General features: G+C 38.7%; 1 protein-coding gene across 1 annotated transcript; it reads left to right on the forward strand.

Annotated features, from left to right (window-relative positions):
- The first annotated feature begins 5,005 nt into the window (after nucleotides 1-5,005).
- On the forward strand, nucleotides 5,006-12,625 carry LOC105185216 (uncharacterized). The gene is made up of 6 exons (XM_025298653.1): nucleotides 5,006-5,190; nucleotides 5,273-6,585; nucleotides 6,973-7,568; nucleotides 7,637-9,553; nucleotides 11,389-12,137; nucleotides 12,370-12,625. The coding sequence occupies exons 1-6, from the start codon at nucleotides 5,006-5,008 to the stop codon at nucleotides 12,623-12,625; spliced, it is 5,016 nt and encodes a 1,671-aa protein (XP_025154438.1).
- Nucleotides 12,626-18,079: the final 5,454 nt, after the last annotated feature.

Consider the following 18,079-nt stretch of genomic DNA (forward strand, 5'->3'; position numbering starts at 1 on the left):
CCATAGAGACTATTTATGACAATGGTTCTGAAAAAAGAAATGTTGAAAGGAAAGAATTTTTTGGAGAAGAAAGAGAATTGCGGGGAAATAATAATTTTGGAAGAAGGGATAATTTTGAAAACAAAAATCAGAGGAAATTTTCTTTTCCAAATTTTGAAAGAGGAACAATGAAACGGAATTTTGTTAATAAAAAGAAGCAAGAGGGAGAATGTTGGAGTTGTGGAGGAAAGGGTCATTTTAGGAATGAATGTCCAAAAAACGTATTACAACGGGGAAACTAGGGTTGGTCGGTAGAACTCTTCGGAGCAAGTTCGGCTTTTAAAAGAAATGCTCCGGGAAAGATTAAGGAATTGGATAATAAAAAAAAAGGGAATAAGTAATAAGAGTGGTAGGATAAGTAGAATAAGTAAAATTAAGAATTTTTTCACTTATTATGGAACTCTAGACGGAAGAACATGTTTATTTAAGTTAAACACAGGCTCTGATGTTTGTTTAGTGAATAGGGAATTTTTAGGAAAAAGAAAACGCTCTGGATCAATTGACAGATGTAGGTTAGTTTATCCGACAGGAGAAGAGGTTCCTATTAGAAATAAAGTTTATTGTCAAGTTCAATTAGGAAGTTTTGAGGTAAAAATGTCAATATTGGTGGTCGACATGGAAGGTGAATGTTTATTAGGAGCGGATTTCTTTGAGGCGATAGGAGCAGAACGAATTTTTGAATCTCTCTTTGGAAATTCGTCTTGTAGGACAAAACAGGGAAATTCTTTTTGTTCTCGAGTTTTGAATACAGAAGAGAATGTTTCGGAAAGTTTGGGAGAATTTTATGAGAAAAATTCAAAAGAATTAGAGATGTCACAAAAAAAGGATTTTGTGAGATTCTTGGAAGAATTCAAGGATATTTTTGATGGACAAATAGTAGCAGGAAATTGTGTTGAAGTTCAGCATGAAATTCAATTGTTAGATCCTACTCCGATTAAACAAGCTCCAAGAAGAATTCCTTTCAAAATGCACGAAAAAGTAGAGAAAATTATGGAGGAAATGGAGAAGCAAGGAGTAATTGAAGAATCTTTTAGTCCGTGGACCTCGCCGGTAGTTATACTACATGGGCTGAAAAGTTTTTGGCTTAACAATGAAAAAACGATTTTTTTAATGAAAAAAGTGTTTTATTCCTCGATATAATCTCCATTTAGAGTAATGCATTTAGTGTAACGGTCCGCTAACATTTCGATGCCGGTCTTATAGTGCTCGGTGTCAAGTCTCTCAAAATAGGCATTTGTTTCCAACTTGACCTCCTCATTCGAGTAAAATCTTTTACCAGCGAGCCACTGCTTCAGTCGGAGAAAAAGGAAATAGTCGTTGAGGGCCAGGTCTGGAGAATACGGGGGATGTGGAACCAATTCATAGCGCAATTTCTTTAATTTATCGGTCGTATCGCGAGCTGAGTGAGCTGGAGCATTGTCTTGGTGAAACAAAATTTTTTTCTTTGCCAAATGTGGCCGTTTGACCTTGACCTCGTCGTCCAATCCGTCGTACAGTAATGTACAGTAATATTCTTTATTGATAGTTTTACCATGTTCAAGATAATCAATGAATATTATGTTATGCGCATCCCAAAAAGTACTGACCAAAACCTTGCCGGCTGATTGTTGTGTCTTCGGGCACTTCGGACGGCTTTCACCAGGCAATAACCACTCCGCTGACTGCCGATTGGACTCCGGTGTGTAGTGATGGATCCATGTTTCATCCATTGTGACAAATCGACGCAAAAACTCTTTCTTATTGCGGTTAAACAGGGCCAGATTTTGCTTTGAAAGTCGAACACGTTCCGCTTTATGCTCAATTGTCAAAAAACGCGGCACCCAACGCGCGCAAAGCTTTTTCATGTGTAAATATTCATGAATGATATGACCAACGCGTTCCTTTGAAATGCCTATGATGTTAGCTAACTCACTCAATTTCATTTTGCGGTCATTCAACACGATTTCACTGATTTTCTGGATGTTTTCTGGAGTAACTGCCTCATTTGGCCTTCCTGAACGTGGTGCATCATTTGTGCTCGTACGGTTACGACGAAACTCAGCAAACCAATATTTGATGGTTGAATTCGGTGGGACAGATGTGCCGTAACATTTATCAAGCCATGCCTTTGCTTCAACAGTGTTTTTTCCCATCATGAAGCAATGTTTAATCAAAACACGAAATTCACTTTTTTCCATAGTAAAGATAAATTCAGAGGTAACGTCACTTCGAAAGCTACAACTTGTACACGAGTCAACGAAATATCATGAAATTTTTACAGCATCTAAGTTAAGGTTGGTACTCTGTAGGAAATATAAGGATTTTTAGTTTGTGGCGTCATCTATATGTCAGGACAAAGACTTTTCAGCCCATGTAGTAGTTCCAAAAAAGATGATACAGTTAGATTTTGTGTTGACTTTAGGAGGTCGAATTCTGTTACGAAGAAAGATTCATATCCATTGCCTAGAATAGATGATCTCTTAGATCGGTTGTCAGGGAATGAATGGTTTTCTACTTTAGATATGAAAAGCGGATATTGGCAAATTAAGATTCGTCCAGAAGATAGGGAGAAAACTGCTTTTTCTGTGGGGAATGGTTTATAGTGTATAGGCTTAAGTTGTATTCGGTGCCGTAGTCAGTCTCGAGTCACTAAATCTAGTCGCTAGATGTCGTCGTCGTCGCTTGAAAAACGTACGTGCGGAGAGTTTTCCTGCTAGGACACACACGAGGAAGACGCCTTTCCTAAACGGCAGTGTAACTTGAGTTGTTCAATAAATGTGATAGTATTAGGAGCGCAAAAAAAGTTCTGAGCCCTAGATTTCATACTACTGAAACAATTTAAATTGCATTAATTTCCGGCCCTCTTGCGGTTTTAAAGCAGTGACATTTGGTCTTTCGAAACATCGTGCGATTTGGCGTTTGATGCACATAACCTTAAAATCAGCAGTGTTCACGATGGCAATAACAAAAGAGTATATTCGATTTTCCATCCACTTCGCGTTTCATCTGAAGAAAAATGCTGCTGAAGCCACTGAAATGATCTGTGTTGCATATGGAGAGAACGCTGTAAGTTATGCTACGTGTAAAAGGTGGTATCAAAAATTTCGCCAAGGAGATTTCAGTCTTGAAGATGAACCGCGTGCTGGACGCCCTCAAAAGATTGAAACGGACGAACTGCAAGCATTGTTGGATATAAACTCTGCACAAACTGAAAAGGAGCTTGCAGAACAACTTGGCGTTACGCGACAAGCCATTTCCACACGTTTACATGCAATGGGAAAAGTTCAAAAGGAAGGCAGATGGGTTCCGCATGCACTGTCCGAAGATAACAAAAATCGACGGCGTGACACGGCACTCACTTTGCTTTCAAGGTTCCGGAAAAAGGATTTTCTGCACCAAATCATTACAGGTGATGGAAAGTGGATACTTTATGATAATCCGAAGCGTAAAAAATCATGGGTTGACCCTGGTCAACCTTCGACATTGACGCCAAAGACCAATATCCACGCCAAGAAGGTTTTGCTTTGCATATGGTGGGATTGGAAAGGTGTATTGTATTACGAGTTGTTACAGCCGGGTGAAACAGTAACGGCAGATCGCTATCAGCAACAATTGAGCAATTTGAACGATGCGTTTGAAGAAAAGAGGCCATTTACTGGCAAAGGACGTCGTAAAGTGATACTGCTTCATGACAATGCCCGACCACATGTTGCGAAAGTGACTCAGGACCATATTTTTGCGTTAGGCTGGGAACTTCTCCCGCACGCGGCGTATAGCCCAGACATGGCGCCTTCCGATTACTACCTATTCCGGTCTCTGCAGCATTTCTTGGCTGATATACATTTTGTGACACTTGAAGAGATACGAAAATGCATTGATGACTTTATCGCCTCGAAGCCGGTGAGCTTCTACCATCAGGGAATTCGCAAGCTGCCCGAAAGATGGCAAAAGGTCATCGATGCAAACGGGGAATATTTCGTTGATTAATATAGTTTTGTTTGTTTTTAAATAAATTTTGAATTTTGCAAAAAAAGGCTCAGAACTTTTTTGCGCTCCTAATACATCAATGTTTGCAGACCAACAACTCTATATCCATACTAACATTGGTCCTCCGAGCCGGATTATCAGAGCAAGTAAGCGTATCGAAGTGAACGCGAACGAAAAGAAAATACAGTCCACAAGAAACGAAGACAAGATGGCCGAAAATCTTAATACGCTTCGAAGACGCCGCGGAGCTACCAAGGCGAAACTGACGAAATTGGTCACGAAAATCGAGCACATCCGAATGTCTGACGAAGCGAGTAGAGAGCAAATCGAAGAATACGTCGCAAGTCTCGAGCGAATACGAGCCATCTTCGAAAAAATACAAGATGAAATCGTTGAGAAAGCTGAGGGAGAGATCACTGTTGCGGATTCATCAGAGGAAGCAAACTTTAAAGAACGACATTTTGAGTTAAGGGTACTGCTAAATAAACTATTGCGGAAATTGCCAGCGCCACAAAGTGAAGTGCAATCGTCAACAAGTGACGAAATGATCACACGAGTGCTGCAGCAACAATCCGAGTTAATTCAGCATGTAAGTCGTCAGTCAAGTATGTCGCCATTGTCGGTCGACAATAACGACGCCATCGCTAGAGCGATCGTGCGTAAAACCGAGCTGCTGTCGCAGATTGCGAACACAGACGGCGCTGCTAACCTTACCTCCGGAGTCAAGCTACCGCCTGTAAGGTTACCTACATTCGACGGGCGTATAGAAGAGTGGAAGCGATTCAATGATATATTCCGGTCTCTCATTCACGACAGGAGAGATTTGCAACCAGTGCAAAAATTCTAGTATCTTGTTACATCACTTATTGGTAATGCAGCGAAGGTAATCGAGTCCATGGAGTTAACAGCTGACAATTACATCGTCGCGTGGGAGCTATTATAAAAGAGATACGACGACCCACGCGCCATAAAGAAGAAGCATATCGAATGTCTCTTTAGAATGCCAGTTGTCAAAAGGGAGTCATCAACTGCAATTCGAGAGTTGATTGATTATACAAGGAAGCATTTGCGAATTCTGAAGGCAATGGATTTACCAACGGATTCATGGGATGAACTCATTGTCCATATGATTGAGATGAGATTGGATCTTGTGTCACCTGGACCTGCGTACCTGGGAACAAGAAGGTAACACTGATAACGTAATATTAGACAACCTAACCAATTTCTTGCAAAAACGATGTCAAACCTTGGAACGTCTGGAAGCTAGAGTAAGTCAAGGAAATTCTATGCCTTCGAAGGGCGAATCTGACAAGCAGGCTTTAAGGTGTCGAAACCAGAAATCAGATCGAGACAACAAAACAGCTTCGCTCACATTGTCAACAAATGTCGGTAAATGTTTCTTGTGCAACGGGGAACATTTCTTGTACTACTGCGAGAAATTTATTGCAATGCCAACGGACAAACGCATCAAGGAAGTTCGCCGACTGAAACTCTGTCTCAATTGTTTGCGAAATGATCACTACGTCAAGTCAAGCAAAATGAGATCGTGCCGAGAATGCGCGGGAAGACACAACACTTTATGTCATATGCCAGCTAACGTGAAAGAGGAGAGTGTTGAGACGTCCAACTCCAAACCTGAAAATAGCGACCAGGTAGCAGTACATTTGTCATCAAATGCGCCGGTGAAAGGTCATGTGATAATGGCTACCGCAAGGGTTCATGCGATACTATCAAACGGGTCTAGTATACCCTGTCGTATACTTTTGGACAGTGGAAGTGAAGCGCATCTTATCACCAGTTCAACATGTAATAAAATCGGCGTTAAGCGAAATCGAGCGTCGGAAATTATTACAGGCATAAATGAACTAACAAATCAAATACACCAAGTTTGCGATATTGTCTTACAGTCGAGTCAATCAAATTTCCAGTTTAATGTACACTGTCTCATCGTACCGAAAATAACCAAACATCTACCATCGATCGAGATTTCGCGCGAGGTACTTCAGTTTCCGCCAAATCTAAGGTTAGCGGATAACAATTTCGATAAGTCTAGTCCCATAGACACTTTGATAGGGGCAGAATATTTCTACGATATACTAAAAACCGGAAAAATAGAACTTGGCAGAAATCGCCCGATTCTGCAGAACACGAAATTCGGCTGGGTAATTGCCGGACCGGTCGCGTTACTGACTGACTCTAAAACCGTTGATGTTCTTCAGATAGTAACGTCTCTTCATTGCTCTGTACAGCGATGTGAGTCTCTCAACCGAAATCTCGATCGATTTTGGGAAATCGAAAATTGCAATTCCAACGTAAAACCGTGTATGTCCGAACCAGAGCGACAATGTGAAGAACTGTTCGAGCTAACCACCACGCGTGATGACACTGGTCGATTTATCATGCATTTGCCAATCCGTGAGAACGCGAAACCTTTAGGTGAATCTCGCGAAATCGCGGAGCGACGATTGAAACAGTTGGAGCGTCGTTTCAAGAGTAATCAATCATTACATAAGGAATATGTCAAATTCATGCGTGAATATGAGACGTTAGGTCACATGTCACTAGTCAGAAACGATGAAAGTAAGACCAATTCATCAGTAATATATTTGCCGCACCATTGCGTTATAAAGAAATCCAGTGCCACTACTAAATATCGCGCAGTTTTTGACGCGTCCAGTAAAACCGTTTCTGGACAATCTCTCAACGACATACTGATGATTGGTCCCACGCTTCAAAATGGTTTAATCGAAATAATGATCCGTTTTCGCATGCATAAGGTTGCGTTGACTGGCGATATAAAAAAAATGTATCGGTAGGTAATGGTAGATTCATAAGATCGCGAATATCAACGAATTCTGTGGCGATATTCATTAAACGAACCTATTCGCGAATATCGTCTGAACACCGTTACTTACGGCGAAGCTAGTTCATCATACTTAGCTATTAAGTGCATATGTAAACTCGCAGAGTTGGGTGAGCGCGATTATCCAGACGCTTCCCGCATATTGCGAGACAAAATATATGTAGATGACATTATGACAGGTGCTGAGGATGTTAAAGGTGCCATCGAGTTGCACACGCAGATTTCTGAATTGTTGAATACTGGAGGTTTTGAAGCTCACAAATGGTGTTCGAACTCTTCAGAGGTCATGTCATTAATTTCTCAAAATGGAACAATATCCTCAACGCTTAGTATTGATAATAAAACAGCTATCAAAACTCTTGGATTAGAGTGGAATCCAGATGCAGATGAATTTAAATTCGCCGTGCGTAAATCAGAATCTGCTACTACGAAAAGGCAATTGCTTTCCGTGATTAAGTTCTTTGATCCGCTTGGCTTCATTGGGCCAGTACTAACTCGGGCAAAATTATTAATGCAAGAAACTTGGCGAATTGATCGCGATTGGGATGAACGACTCCTAAATGAGATTCTCACTACATGGGAAGATTTCAAAGGCGAGCTAGACGCATTAGAAATATTAGGCATTCCAAGGCGCGTCATTGCGATAAAGCGAATCAGTTATTTCTTCACGGATTTTGTGACGCATCCGAACGTGCTTATGGTGCGTGCGTATATATACAAATGGAAGACGTTCAGGGAAAATTCAGTTCTCGAATACTGTGTTCGAAGTCGCGAGTGGCTCCGATAAAGACAATAACGTTGCCTCGATTAGAGTTATGTAGTGCTGTGCTGCTATCTCGATTAACCATCGTTCGTCGAACCCTCAAGATACCGATTGAGAGCGTAAAGGTGTGGTCAGACTCTATGGTCACATTATATTGGATACGCAGCGACGTATCGCGTTGGAAACCTTTCGTGGCAAACAGGGTGGCCGAAATCAATGAGCATTTACTTGCGGCAGCTTGGGGCCACGTCAGTGGCAAGGAAAACCCAGCCGACGTACTTTCTCGTGGCTCCAGTCCTCGTCAACTTGAGGAACTACAGCTATGGTGGGCGGGGCCGCCATGGTTGCTCAGCAAGAAAATGAATTTAGCTGAGAATCCTCAAGAGTTCGATCTTTCACAAAATTGTCGCGAATTAATGTCTATTGAGGAGCGCAAGGAAAGGCAAACGAATCATGTTGTTTCTGGAGAGCGTCAAATTATCCCAACAATGCTTGATGCATTTTCTTTACTAACCAAGGTCGAACGAGTACTTGCGTATTGTCTACGATTCTTGTCAAATGCAAGAAAGAAACAAGGGGATCGAATCTTGAATTGCTTATCATTGCACGAATTACAAGAGGCACGTCGAATTCTTATTCGTCATGTGCAAGCGAACCACTTTGGAATGGAGATTTCAGATTTGAAGAGTAAACGCAACGTTAAATCTTCCAGTAAGCTCGCATCACTACTACCCTTCATCGACAACCAGGACATCATTAGAGTAGGCGGCCGCCTACAGCAAAGCAATTGGAAGTTTGAACGCAAACATCCAATTTTACTGCCATCGGAAGCTCGTTTCACGAAATTATTATTCGAGAAGGAACATAAACGTCTTCTTCATGCTAATCAATTATTATTGTTATATTCTATCCGACGACAATACTGGACAATTAAGGGAAGAGCATTAGCGCGTCAAGTATGCCGTAACTGCATACGCTGTTTCAAGACTCAACCCCGAGAAATAACTCAAATAATGGGCAATTTACCAGAGAATCGTGTACAGCCGAGCCGTTGTTTTTACAACACAGGTGTCGATTTTGCCGGATCACTCATCACGCTAATTAACAAGGGTCGTGGACGGAAAACGAATAAATCATACATCGCATTATTTGTTTGTTTCTCCATCAAGGCAATACACCTAGAAGCCGTAAGCGAGCTGTCAACCGCTGCTTTCATGGCGACTCTTCGTCAATTCGTAAGCCGAAGAGGATGTCCGCATACAATATGGAGTGATAACGGCACGAATTTCGTTGGCGCCAATCGGGAATTGGGAGAGATTCAACGGTTCGTAGAGTCTCAAGTCGTAGATATCGCCAGTGATATACTTACCAATGAAGGACTTAATTGGCGATTTTTTCCTCCAAATTCTCCTCACATGGGTGGCTTCTGGGAAGCTGGAATGAAGTCTTGTAAATATCATCTCAAACGAATAATGGGGAACGTGAAGTTTACATTTGAAGAATTGGCAACTGTACTCACACAAATTGAGGCTTGCCTCAATTCAAGACCGTTATCTCCTATATCTACGGATCCAGCTGATTTAGAGCCACTAACTCCCGCGCATTTCCTCGTAGGAGGACCTTTGACGAGCTTGCCCGAGGTTGACGTAACTGACGTCATAATGAATCGGTTAACTCGTTGGCAGTTGATTCAGAGAATTATACAAGACTTTTGGAAACGGTGGACGGCAGAATATCTCTCCGATCTTCAGCAACGAAGAAAATGGAAAACACCGCAAGAGAGTTTCAAACTCGACGACTTTGTAGTCATCCGTGAGGACAACATTCCCCCCTTAAAATGGAAACTTGGACGTGTGATAAAATTGCATACTGGAGAGGATAGCTTTGTCCGTGTTGTGTCAATACATGCTTCTAACGGCATTGTAAAGCGCGCGATTAATAAGTTATGCAAACTGCCTGTTAATTCTGATTCAGAAATTACTTATATTAATTTGGTGGGCGGAAATGTATAGGCTTAAGTTGTATTCGGTGCTGTAGTCAGTCTCGAGTCACCAAATCTAGTCGTTAGATGTCGTCGTCGTCGCTTGAAAAACGTAAGTGCGGAGAGTTTTCCTGCTAGGACACACACGAGGAAGACGCCTTTCCTAAACGGCAGTGTAACTTGAGTTGTTCAATAAATGTGATAGTACATCAATGTTTGCAAAGACCAACAAGACTCTATATCCATACTAACATATAGCAATTCACGGTCATGCCTTTCGGTTTATGTAATGCACCTGCGACATTTGAACGATTTATGGAAAAAGTTTTAAAATCATTATTATCAAAAACTTGTTTAGTTTATTTGGATGATGTTATTGTTTTTGGAAAAACATTTGATGAAATGTTAAAAAATTTTAGGGAAATTTTTCGAAGATTTCAGGCTTCGAATTTAAAGGTCAATCCGGCAAAATGTAATTTTTTTGAGACAAGTTAGATACTTAGGTCATATAATTTCTTCAGAAAGAATCACAACAGATCCTGAGAAAATTGCTGCGGTAAAAGAATGGTCAATTCCTAAGAATAAAAAGCAAGTGCGAAGTTTTTTAGGATTTTGTTCTTATTACAGGAAGTTCGTCAAAGGATTTTCTTCAATTGCAAAAGCTCTATACGGATTAACAGAAGAACGAACAAAATTTCATTGGACTTCCTAATGTCAGGAAGCTTTTAATATTCTGAAGAGTGTTCTGACATCTTCACCAATTCTGTCTTTTCCAAAAGAAGAAGGAAATTTCATTTTAGACACTGATGCTTCAAATCACGGTATTAGTGTAGTACTTTCTCAAGTTCAAAAAGGAGTAGAAAAGGTGATCGTTTATTTTAGTCGTGTTTTGAGTGAAACGGAAAGAAATTATTGTGTAACTCGAAGAGAATTGTTAGCTGTGGTGGATTCAATCAAATCTTTTCATTACTATTTGTTCGGACGGAAATTTTTAATAAGGACAGATCATTCATCGTTGAAATGGTTGATGTCATTCAAAAAATTATAAGGTCAATTAGCATGTTGGATGGAAAGACTGCAACAATATGATTTCGAAATTCTTCATCGAAAGGGGAAACTACATAAAAATGCAGATGGTTTGTCTAGACGACCTTGTTTAGAAGAAAATTGTAAATATTGTTCTAGGATAGAAGTGAAAGTTAAAAATCAGGAATGTGAATTAGTTGCACGAATAAATTTAAGTGAAAATTTTAGTCAGGATTGGCGGAAGGAACAGCTTAATGATCCAAGTATTTCAGGCAATTCTTCTGGCAAAAGAATCCGATAAACGTCCTACTCGCGAGGAGATGACGATTGGAGATATTTCTTCAAAAATTTATTTATCTTACTGGGATACTTTAGTTGTTGAAAATCGAATTCTTTATAGAAAATGGCAAGCACCAAATCTTAAAAAAAGTATTCTTCAAGTTGTTGTTCCTCGTTCGAAAGTTAAACAAATTTTGGAAGAAGCACATGACGCTCCTTCTGGAGGACATTTTGATATTAATAAAACTTTAGGGAAAATTCGAAAACGTTTTTATTGGACAACTTGTAAAAAGGATGTTGAAGATTGGTGTAGAACTTGCAGGATTTGTGTAGTCAAAAAGGGGCCTTCAGATAAAGGAAAATCTCCTCTTCAGATTTTCAATGTTGGAATTCCTTTTGAACGACTTCAAATGGATATACTTGGTCCGTTGCCAGTAACTTCTTCAGGAAATAAGTATCTTCTAGTTATAGTTGATTGTTTTACAAAATGGGCAAAATGAAGCTTTTCCTTTGAAAAATATCAGGGCAAACACCGTAGCTGAAGTATTTGTCAGTCAGGAAATTTCGAGATACGGTGTGCCTTTAGAAATTCACACTGATCAGGGTAGGAATTTTGAATCACAGTTGTTTAAGGAACTTTCAGAAATGTTAGGAATTAGAAAGACAAGGACTACAGCTCTTCATCCTCAATCTGATGGGCAAGTCGAACGTCAACATCAAACAATCCTTCAGTATTTGCCCAAGTTTGTTAATGAAAATCAGAAAAATTGGGATAAATGGATTCCATTATTTCTTTTAGCATTTAAATCCGCAAAACATGAGACAACAGGAATGACTCCGGCAGAATTGGATTTCGGAAGAGATTTGAGGTTACCTTTAGATTTACTTCGAGGAACTCCTCCGAAGAATTGTGTTATAAATTTTAGAGATTATGTTTCTGACTTAAAAGAAAAGATATATGAAGTTTATAAAAGTGTTAGGCAGAAAATGACTTTAAATACGGAAAAGGTAAAAAGATGGTATGATCAAGGAGCTAGGAAATGTTTATTTAAAGAAGGACAAAAAGTTTGGTTTTCCAATCCACAAAGAAAAATAGGGAAAGCTCCAAAGTTACAAAGTAATTGGGAAGGACCTTATGAAATAGTGAAACGGTTGAATGAGGTAATTTATTGTATTAGGAAATCAAGTAAGAGTAAGAATAAAGTGGTACATGCAGATAGGTTAGCTTCTTTTAGTGAAAGGAAAGAATAGGGAAAACATCAGAAACCTGTAAATTTTTAATGGTAAAATTATTTAAACCAAATCTTGCGTTCATCTTTTTTATTTTCAAGGTTTAATGTTGGAGAGCGGTTTCGGAGAACCATATATAGGAAAAGAAATGGGAGAAGGCTGCCTTCCCCACGGTTTTTGACCGTGGTTTTTCTGTGGGGCATTGGGCAATTGCCGAGGCAGGGACTTGGGGTGTTCTGCAAAAGAACGTTGGGTCCACGGTAGTTGGACCCTACCCCCTGTCCGAAGAGGAGCCAAGGTGGAAGCGGACGAAGAAGCGGAACAACAAGCGGATTGTTTTGAAAAGATCCTGGAGACTGATCACCTCCTAAAGGACAGGAATAGAGACAGTGAAGGCGAAGAGTCAAGATCTTCAGAACTCTTGATTGAGATCAAGAATTCATGGAGTCCGGTAACCTGTAGCAGCAGCTCAGGGTAGGACAGGAGCCATGAAGATCTCTGGAGTCGAGGAAGAAGATGACCTTGCCTAAGAGAATTGTCGGGACGACAATTTTTCGAAGAGGGGGAGCAGTGCCCGAGCCACAAGGTTTGTGGCGACGTTCGTTGTCCGTAAACTTTAGGCATCTGATTTTGACAACTGAACGAAGATTGTCTGGACGACGGAAAATCGATAAGAAGAAAACAACAACAGCTGACGGAGTCTTTGGCAAGCTGTTATCGTAGACAGACGCGAGAATTGTAGATCAGAGAATTATTCTTGTTTAAAGCTTGAGTGAGCTGCGCTGTAAATAGTAAAGCTTGTTATTCTTACGCGAGTGTTTTCATTTACCTGAGTGCAAGCGCGAGTGCGAGAGTGAGCGCAACAATATGCAATGAAAAATAGGGGGTTTCATTTAAAAAAACAAAGTTGAACTCTGTATGACCTTGGGACGTTCACAAAAAGGTCAATCCAATGACACCATCTTATGTCCCCCCTCGAATCAAATAACTTTTATCAAATAACTGTCTGAAACATTTCTTTCTAAAATGCATAGTTTATGAAATATTCAGCCGTTTCTAGACTTTTGGTACATCCTGTATATATTTTACTGTAGGGGTAAAATCTAAGATTTTATTGCTCAGTTTCAGTAACTATTTGTCCAGATTATACTAAAATTATTATCATTTGTTTGCTACATATGACTCATATTTGCTGCTGTATTCACTCATATTATGACAGCAATATTGAGTAAAACCGTAGTGACAGTACTAACACTGGTATTTTGAAAAATATTTATTTATTGGGTGTACGTCTTGTGTCAAAGTTTTAGAAAAATGGTAGAAGAGACCAAGATCCGGAGATTATCTCTTTCTCGTTCTCGACATTCCCGAAAACATAAATGGATAAAGAAGTAAAACTAATATTACTCGTATATTATATGACGCTCTCGCGACGACATTAAAGGTGGGAGTGTTCTTAGCGAAAAAGATATATTTTTATAATCACATTCATTGTCAGGTAGATTGTAATTGTTGCCGACAGTCTGAGCGTTTTGTTCCGAAATATGACAGTATATTTTTATTCTCTAGTACATAGTAAAATATAAAATAGTAATTATTGCGCGGAACACTTTTCTTCTCCCCGAAAATCATACTAGTGGATTCCATGTTATTTGCACGATATCCTAAGTTAGGGCAATACAGAGTACATTATTTTAAATTTTTATTACTAATTTTTATTAATGTTTAATTGCAGATAGCAAGTAAAAAAATATTGGAAACTACATTATTAAATTGTATAAATTATAAGGAGTCATCTACATCCTTAAACTATACTGTGGTAGAAGAAAGAATTTCAAGTAATAAAATTAATAGAGGTATATACAAAGAAAATTTTATAAATTATAATGATAATAATGATAATGATCATGGCAATAATGATAATTACAATGGCAATAATGATAATGAAAATTATAATCATAATTATAATAATGGCATTGATAAAAATAATGATAATTACAATGATAGTAATGATGAAAATTATGACAGTAATAATGACAATACTGTCAAAAATGTTTATTATAATAATAATAAAAAAGATTTTGATAATAATATCAATTATGGTAATAAAGATAATAATTATACAAATGATATTGACAATAATGATAAAGAAGATACTAATGATAATAATAATAATAAAAATGATAAAAATGATATCGATGATAATATTGATGATGATAATGAAAGCCTCATAATCGATAACACGGGCGTATTGGATGCACATTGTATTCAAGAAAATATGCTTACAGGCTGTAGCATTGTCAATATTTCGTTTATGTTAAGCGGAATTCATAGAACGTTTGGCAATCATACACGAGGAATAGAATGCCAATTCAAAGATTGGAAAGTCATTGATTACCGTAGCCACAGATTATTGACACAGTTATTTTTTAAATGTCAGATGTGCAATTATGAAGCCAATATCTGGTCTGAACCGATGATTATCAAAATTAACACAAATAAAGCAGCTGTAACGATGCTGGGACTGTAACGATGGAAATTGGTTACGCCTAGTTACAAGAACTGTGCGCAGCTATGAATATTCATTGTACAGTCTGTAAAGTAAGAGCATGCACGAGTTAATGTGTAGAAAAATTTATTTTTAATGATTTTTAAGTACATGGATTTGTTGTACTCCATGCGAAGAAAAATGCTATACCATTAATAATGAGTTCAGTCACCACCGGCATTGATAATTGCCTGGCATCTCCGAGACATACTTTCCATTAAGTTGACTGCGTATTCGTTCGGTAAAGACTTCCAAATGAAACGAATTTATCGTGTTAGCTGTTTCAAAGTGCATACTCTTTTTCCTCGAAGCTTGTGCTTGAGATATGCTCACACATTTTCAATGTGATTTGCATCTGGCGACTGCGATGGCCAATCAAGTCTGACGATGCCAGACTGCTCTTTCCACTCGGTGCAAAACTTACTCCGGTGTTTTGGGTCGTTGTCTTCTTGTAAGATCCAGTCCTCGTTTTTTTTTATGAAGCATCGTTCAGCAGTCGGCAACAAACACTTCTCATAAATTTTAAGCATTAAGGTCGGGTTCCGCTTAAACAAATTCACAATTTTTTTTTCCATATTCGACATCGCTTTGCCTATCGAGCCACGTTCTGGCAAGTCATCGACATTTTTGATCTTCTTATATTGCTGAACCTACTTAGCGACGAACGATTTTGACTTTCCCATGTATTTAGCAACCACTGCATATGACATTTTTGGTCCTTTGGGGCGGGAACAAAGGAACATAGTCTCGTAGCGCGATGCATATGTGGCACTCATGGCGGTTAACGTGTTTCTCAGGTTAGAGTTCGACGTCAACTGAATCTTTTGTGACAAAGAATTCACGACAAAGATTTCATCTATCGGCTCACAAAAAAACTAGGACGATATTTGAAGCCAACTGTCATTTATGCCATGCATGCTCTTACTTTACAGACTGTATGCCAGAAAAATCATATATCAAATATCGAGAAGAACTGATGATTTCGAAAGAACAGCAATGGAAAATATAAAAATGGCTGGGTTAGAAGAAAAACGACTTGCTCTCGAAAAGAATGAAACAATAAATGGAATTCCATATATAACTATTGTAGCTGATGGTAGTTGGATAAAAAGATCATATGGCAATGCTTATAATTCACTTTCTAGTGTTGGTGCCATTATTGGTTTTCGCACTGGGAAAGTATTGTTTATTGGAATTAAAAATAAATATTGTACGGTGTGTAACGTGGCAAAACTGAAAAATATGACACCTAAAAGTCATAAATGTTACCATGAAAGAAGAAGGACGTACTAGGTGGCGACGGGACGTCGTGCGTTCGGGACCTGCATCTTATTTTCGTTTCAAAGAGAGAAAAATATCGAGAGCGCGGTAGTCGCTAGACCGGGAATTGAGCCCGGGTCTTTCGTTTGCCGGGCGACTGCTCTAAACCATTGAGTTACCTGACGCTCCACGTTCACGACACTCTCCCCTCCCTAGATTGAGAGATGTCGTTCGGAAGCGACATCTCTAGTGCTATCCCGAGCGCACGGCGACTACAGAGAGAGGCATTGTTACTTGTACCTGGTGGTACAAGCTGACAGTCTCTCAAAGTCAAAGGTTGCTATCCTTTTAAGACCTGCTGTCCATGTATGCCGGCCTCCACCGTTGCCCCTCCTTATCCGGTGCAAATCATAGAAATAAGCCCCGGGGTCGACGCCATATTTTGGCTGCCCCCGGGCGCTTGGATACGTTTTTGCAACGCGCCGAAGGGGAATCCACCATGAAAGAAGGAGGGCGTAAATAAATGTTATAAAAATTTTTATCGTAATGTAAGCTCCACAAAAATGGAGAGCAATGCTGTTGTAGAAGGTTTCAGCAAAAACATTGAAATGCATGGTTTAATTTATAAAACAGTTGTTGCTGATGGTGACCGCAACGTATATCAATCTATTATTGATAACAGACCATATAAAAAACAAATGGTAAGAATAAAGAAAATTGAATGTACTAATCATCTGCTGAAAAAACTTATGCAGAAAGTTAAAAGCCGCTGCAGAAACAACTCAACCAAAATGGCAAAGAAAGCATGATTTTGTTGTGTTATGCAATATCTTAAAAAATAACATTTTAAGAATACGAAAAGAAGTGATAGAAGTAGCTGCTGTAAGGAGAAACGAAAAACAACCTCATCATTTCAAAGCTTTAGAATTACAAAAAGATATATTAAATATACCTAACCACGTATTTGGCGAACATAAAAAATGCACTGAACGCGGCCGTAGATGCAAAGAAAGCAAAAATTATGTTCCGTCTCTCATTATGTACAGCGTATATCAAAGAGTTGAAAGTGCAATAAAATATATCAGTGGATACTCAGATAGTTTACTACTAAATTTGACAAACAACCCAGCAGAATCATTTAATTCTATCATCTGCAAGGAAATTGGTAGAAAACGGATTAATTATGGTGCACGTGGCTCATATAATATTAGAATAGCTGGGTTAGTTGTACAATATAATACACAACAAGTTCTTACACAAGTACATCAAACTACAAGTGAAAATATTCCTTCTATTATTAAACATTTTGAAATAAAACGTCAACAAAAAATTGCGGGAACTAAACAATCGAGAGAAATAAATGGAAGGAAAAGAAAATTTATATGAGAAGTTGGAACCGATTGCTATTATGGTCCGCAATCACAATGACCTGATTTTCCATATGAGATATATGAACAACTTCGACAAAATCATTTGAAAAATTGGTTGCAAATCGAGATAACTGTAAAAATTGAGCGCGAAACTACAGTTCAAAAAGAATCAGATTTATGGCACATATTGCAACAAGAAATGTTGACAGCGTCAAATTTTGGAACGGTATGTCATATGAGACCAACAACGTCTTGTGAGACAGTTGTAAAGAATATTTTATTTTCTCCATCCACAGATAACAAAGCTATGAAATATGGACGCGATATGGAGGAGTTAGCAAAAAAAGAATTGGCAACGAAATTAAATAAAGAAATTAAAGTTTGCGGATTATTTATTGATTATGAAAATCCATTTTTGGGCGCTTCTCGTGATGGGCTCATTGATGAAGATGGTGTAATAGAAATTAAATGTCCTCTGTCGGCTGAACATTTAACTGTGGAAGAGACTACACAAACATTGCTTCAATTGAAAAGTATTTACGATAAAAAGGATAATAATAAAATGAATATAAATCACCAATTTTTTATCAAATACAAGATTAACTAAATATAACGCAACGAGAATATTGCATGTTTGTTTTATGGACACCGAAAAGTATGAAAATAGTGCGTGTTATTTGCGATAAAACTTTCTGGAAAGATCGGATGTTACCTTATCTAACAAAATTCTATTATGAATGTATGCTTCCTGAAA

The sequence above is a fragment of the Harpegnathos saltator genome, unplaced genomic scaffold (assembly GCF_003227715.2).
Source record: "Harpegnathos saltator strain DR-91 unplaced genomic scaffold, Hsal_v8.6 scaffold229, whole genome shotgun sequence".
Classification (NCBI taxonomy): Eukaryota; Metazoa; Arthropoda; class Insecta; order Hymenoptera; family Formicidae; genus Harpegnathos; species Harpegnathos saltator.

Bases quoted from the DNA above. Each gene is read 5' to 3' on its own strand.
- LOC105185216 (XM_025298653.1), top strand. From the start codon at position 5,006: ATGCCAGTTGTCAAAAGGGAGTCATCAACTGCAATTCGAGAGTTGATT. The intron at 9,554-11,388 runs GTAAAGCGCGCG...TTCTAGTTATAG, and splicing joins TACATGCTTCTAACGGCATT to TTGATTGTTTTACAAAATGG. The intron at 12,138-12,369 runs GTTAGCTTCTTT...TTGCCGAGGCAG, and splicing joins AAAGTGGTACATGCAGATAG to GGACTTGGGGTGTTCTGCAA.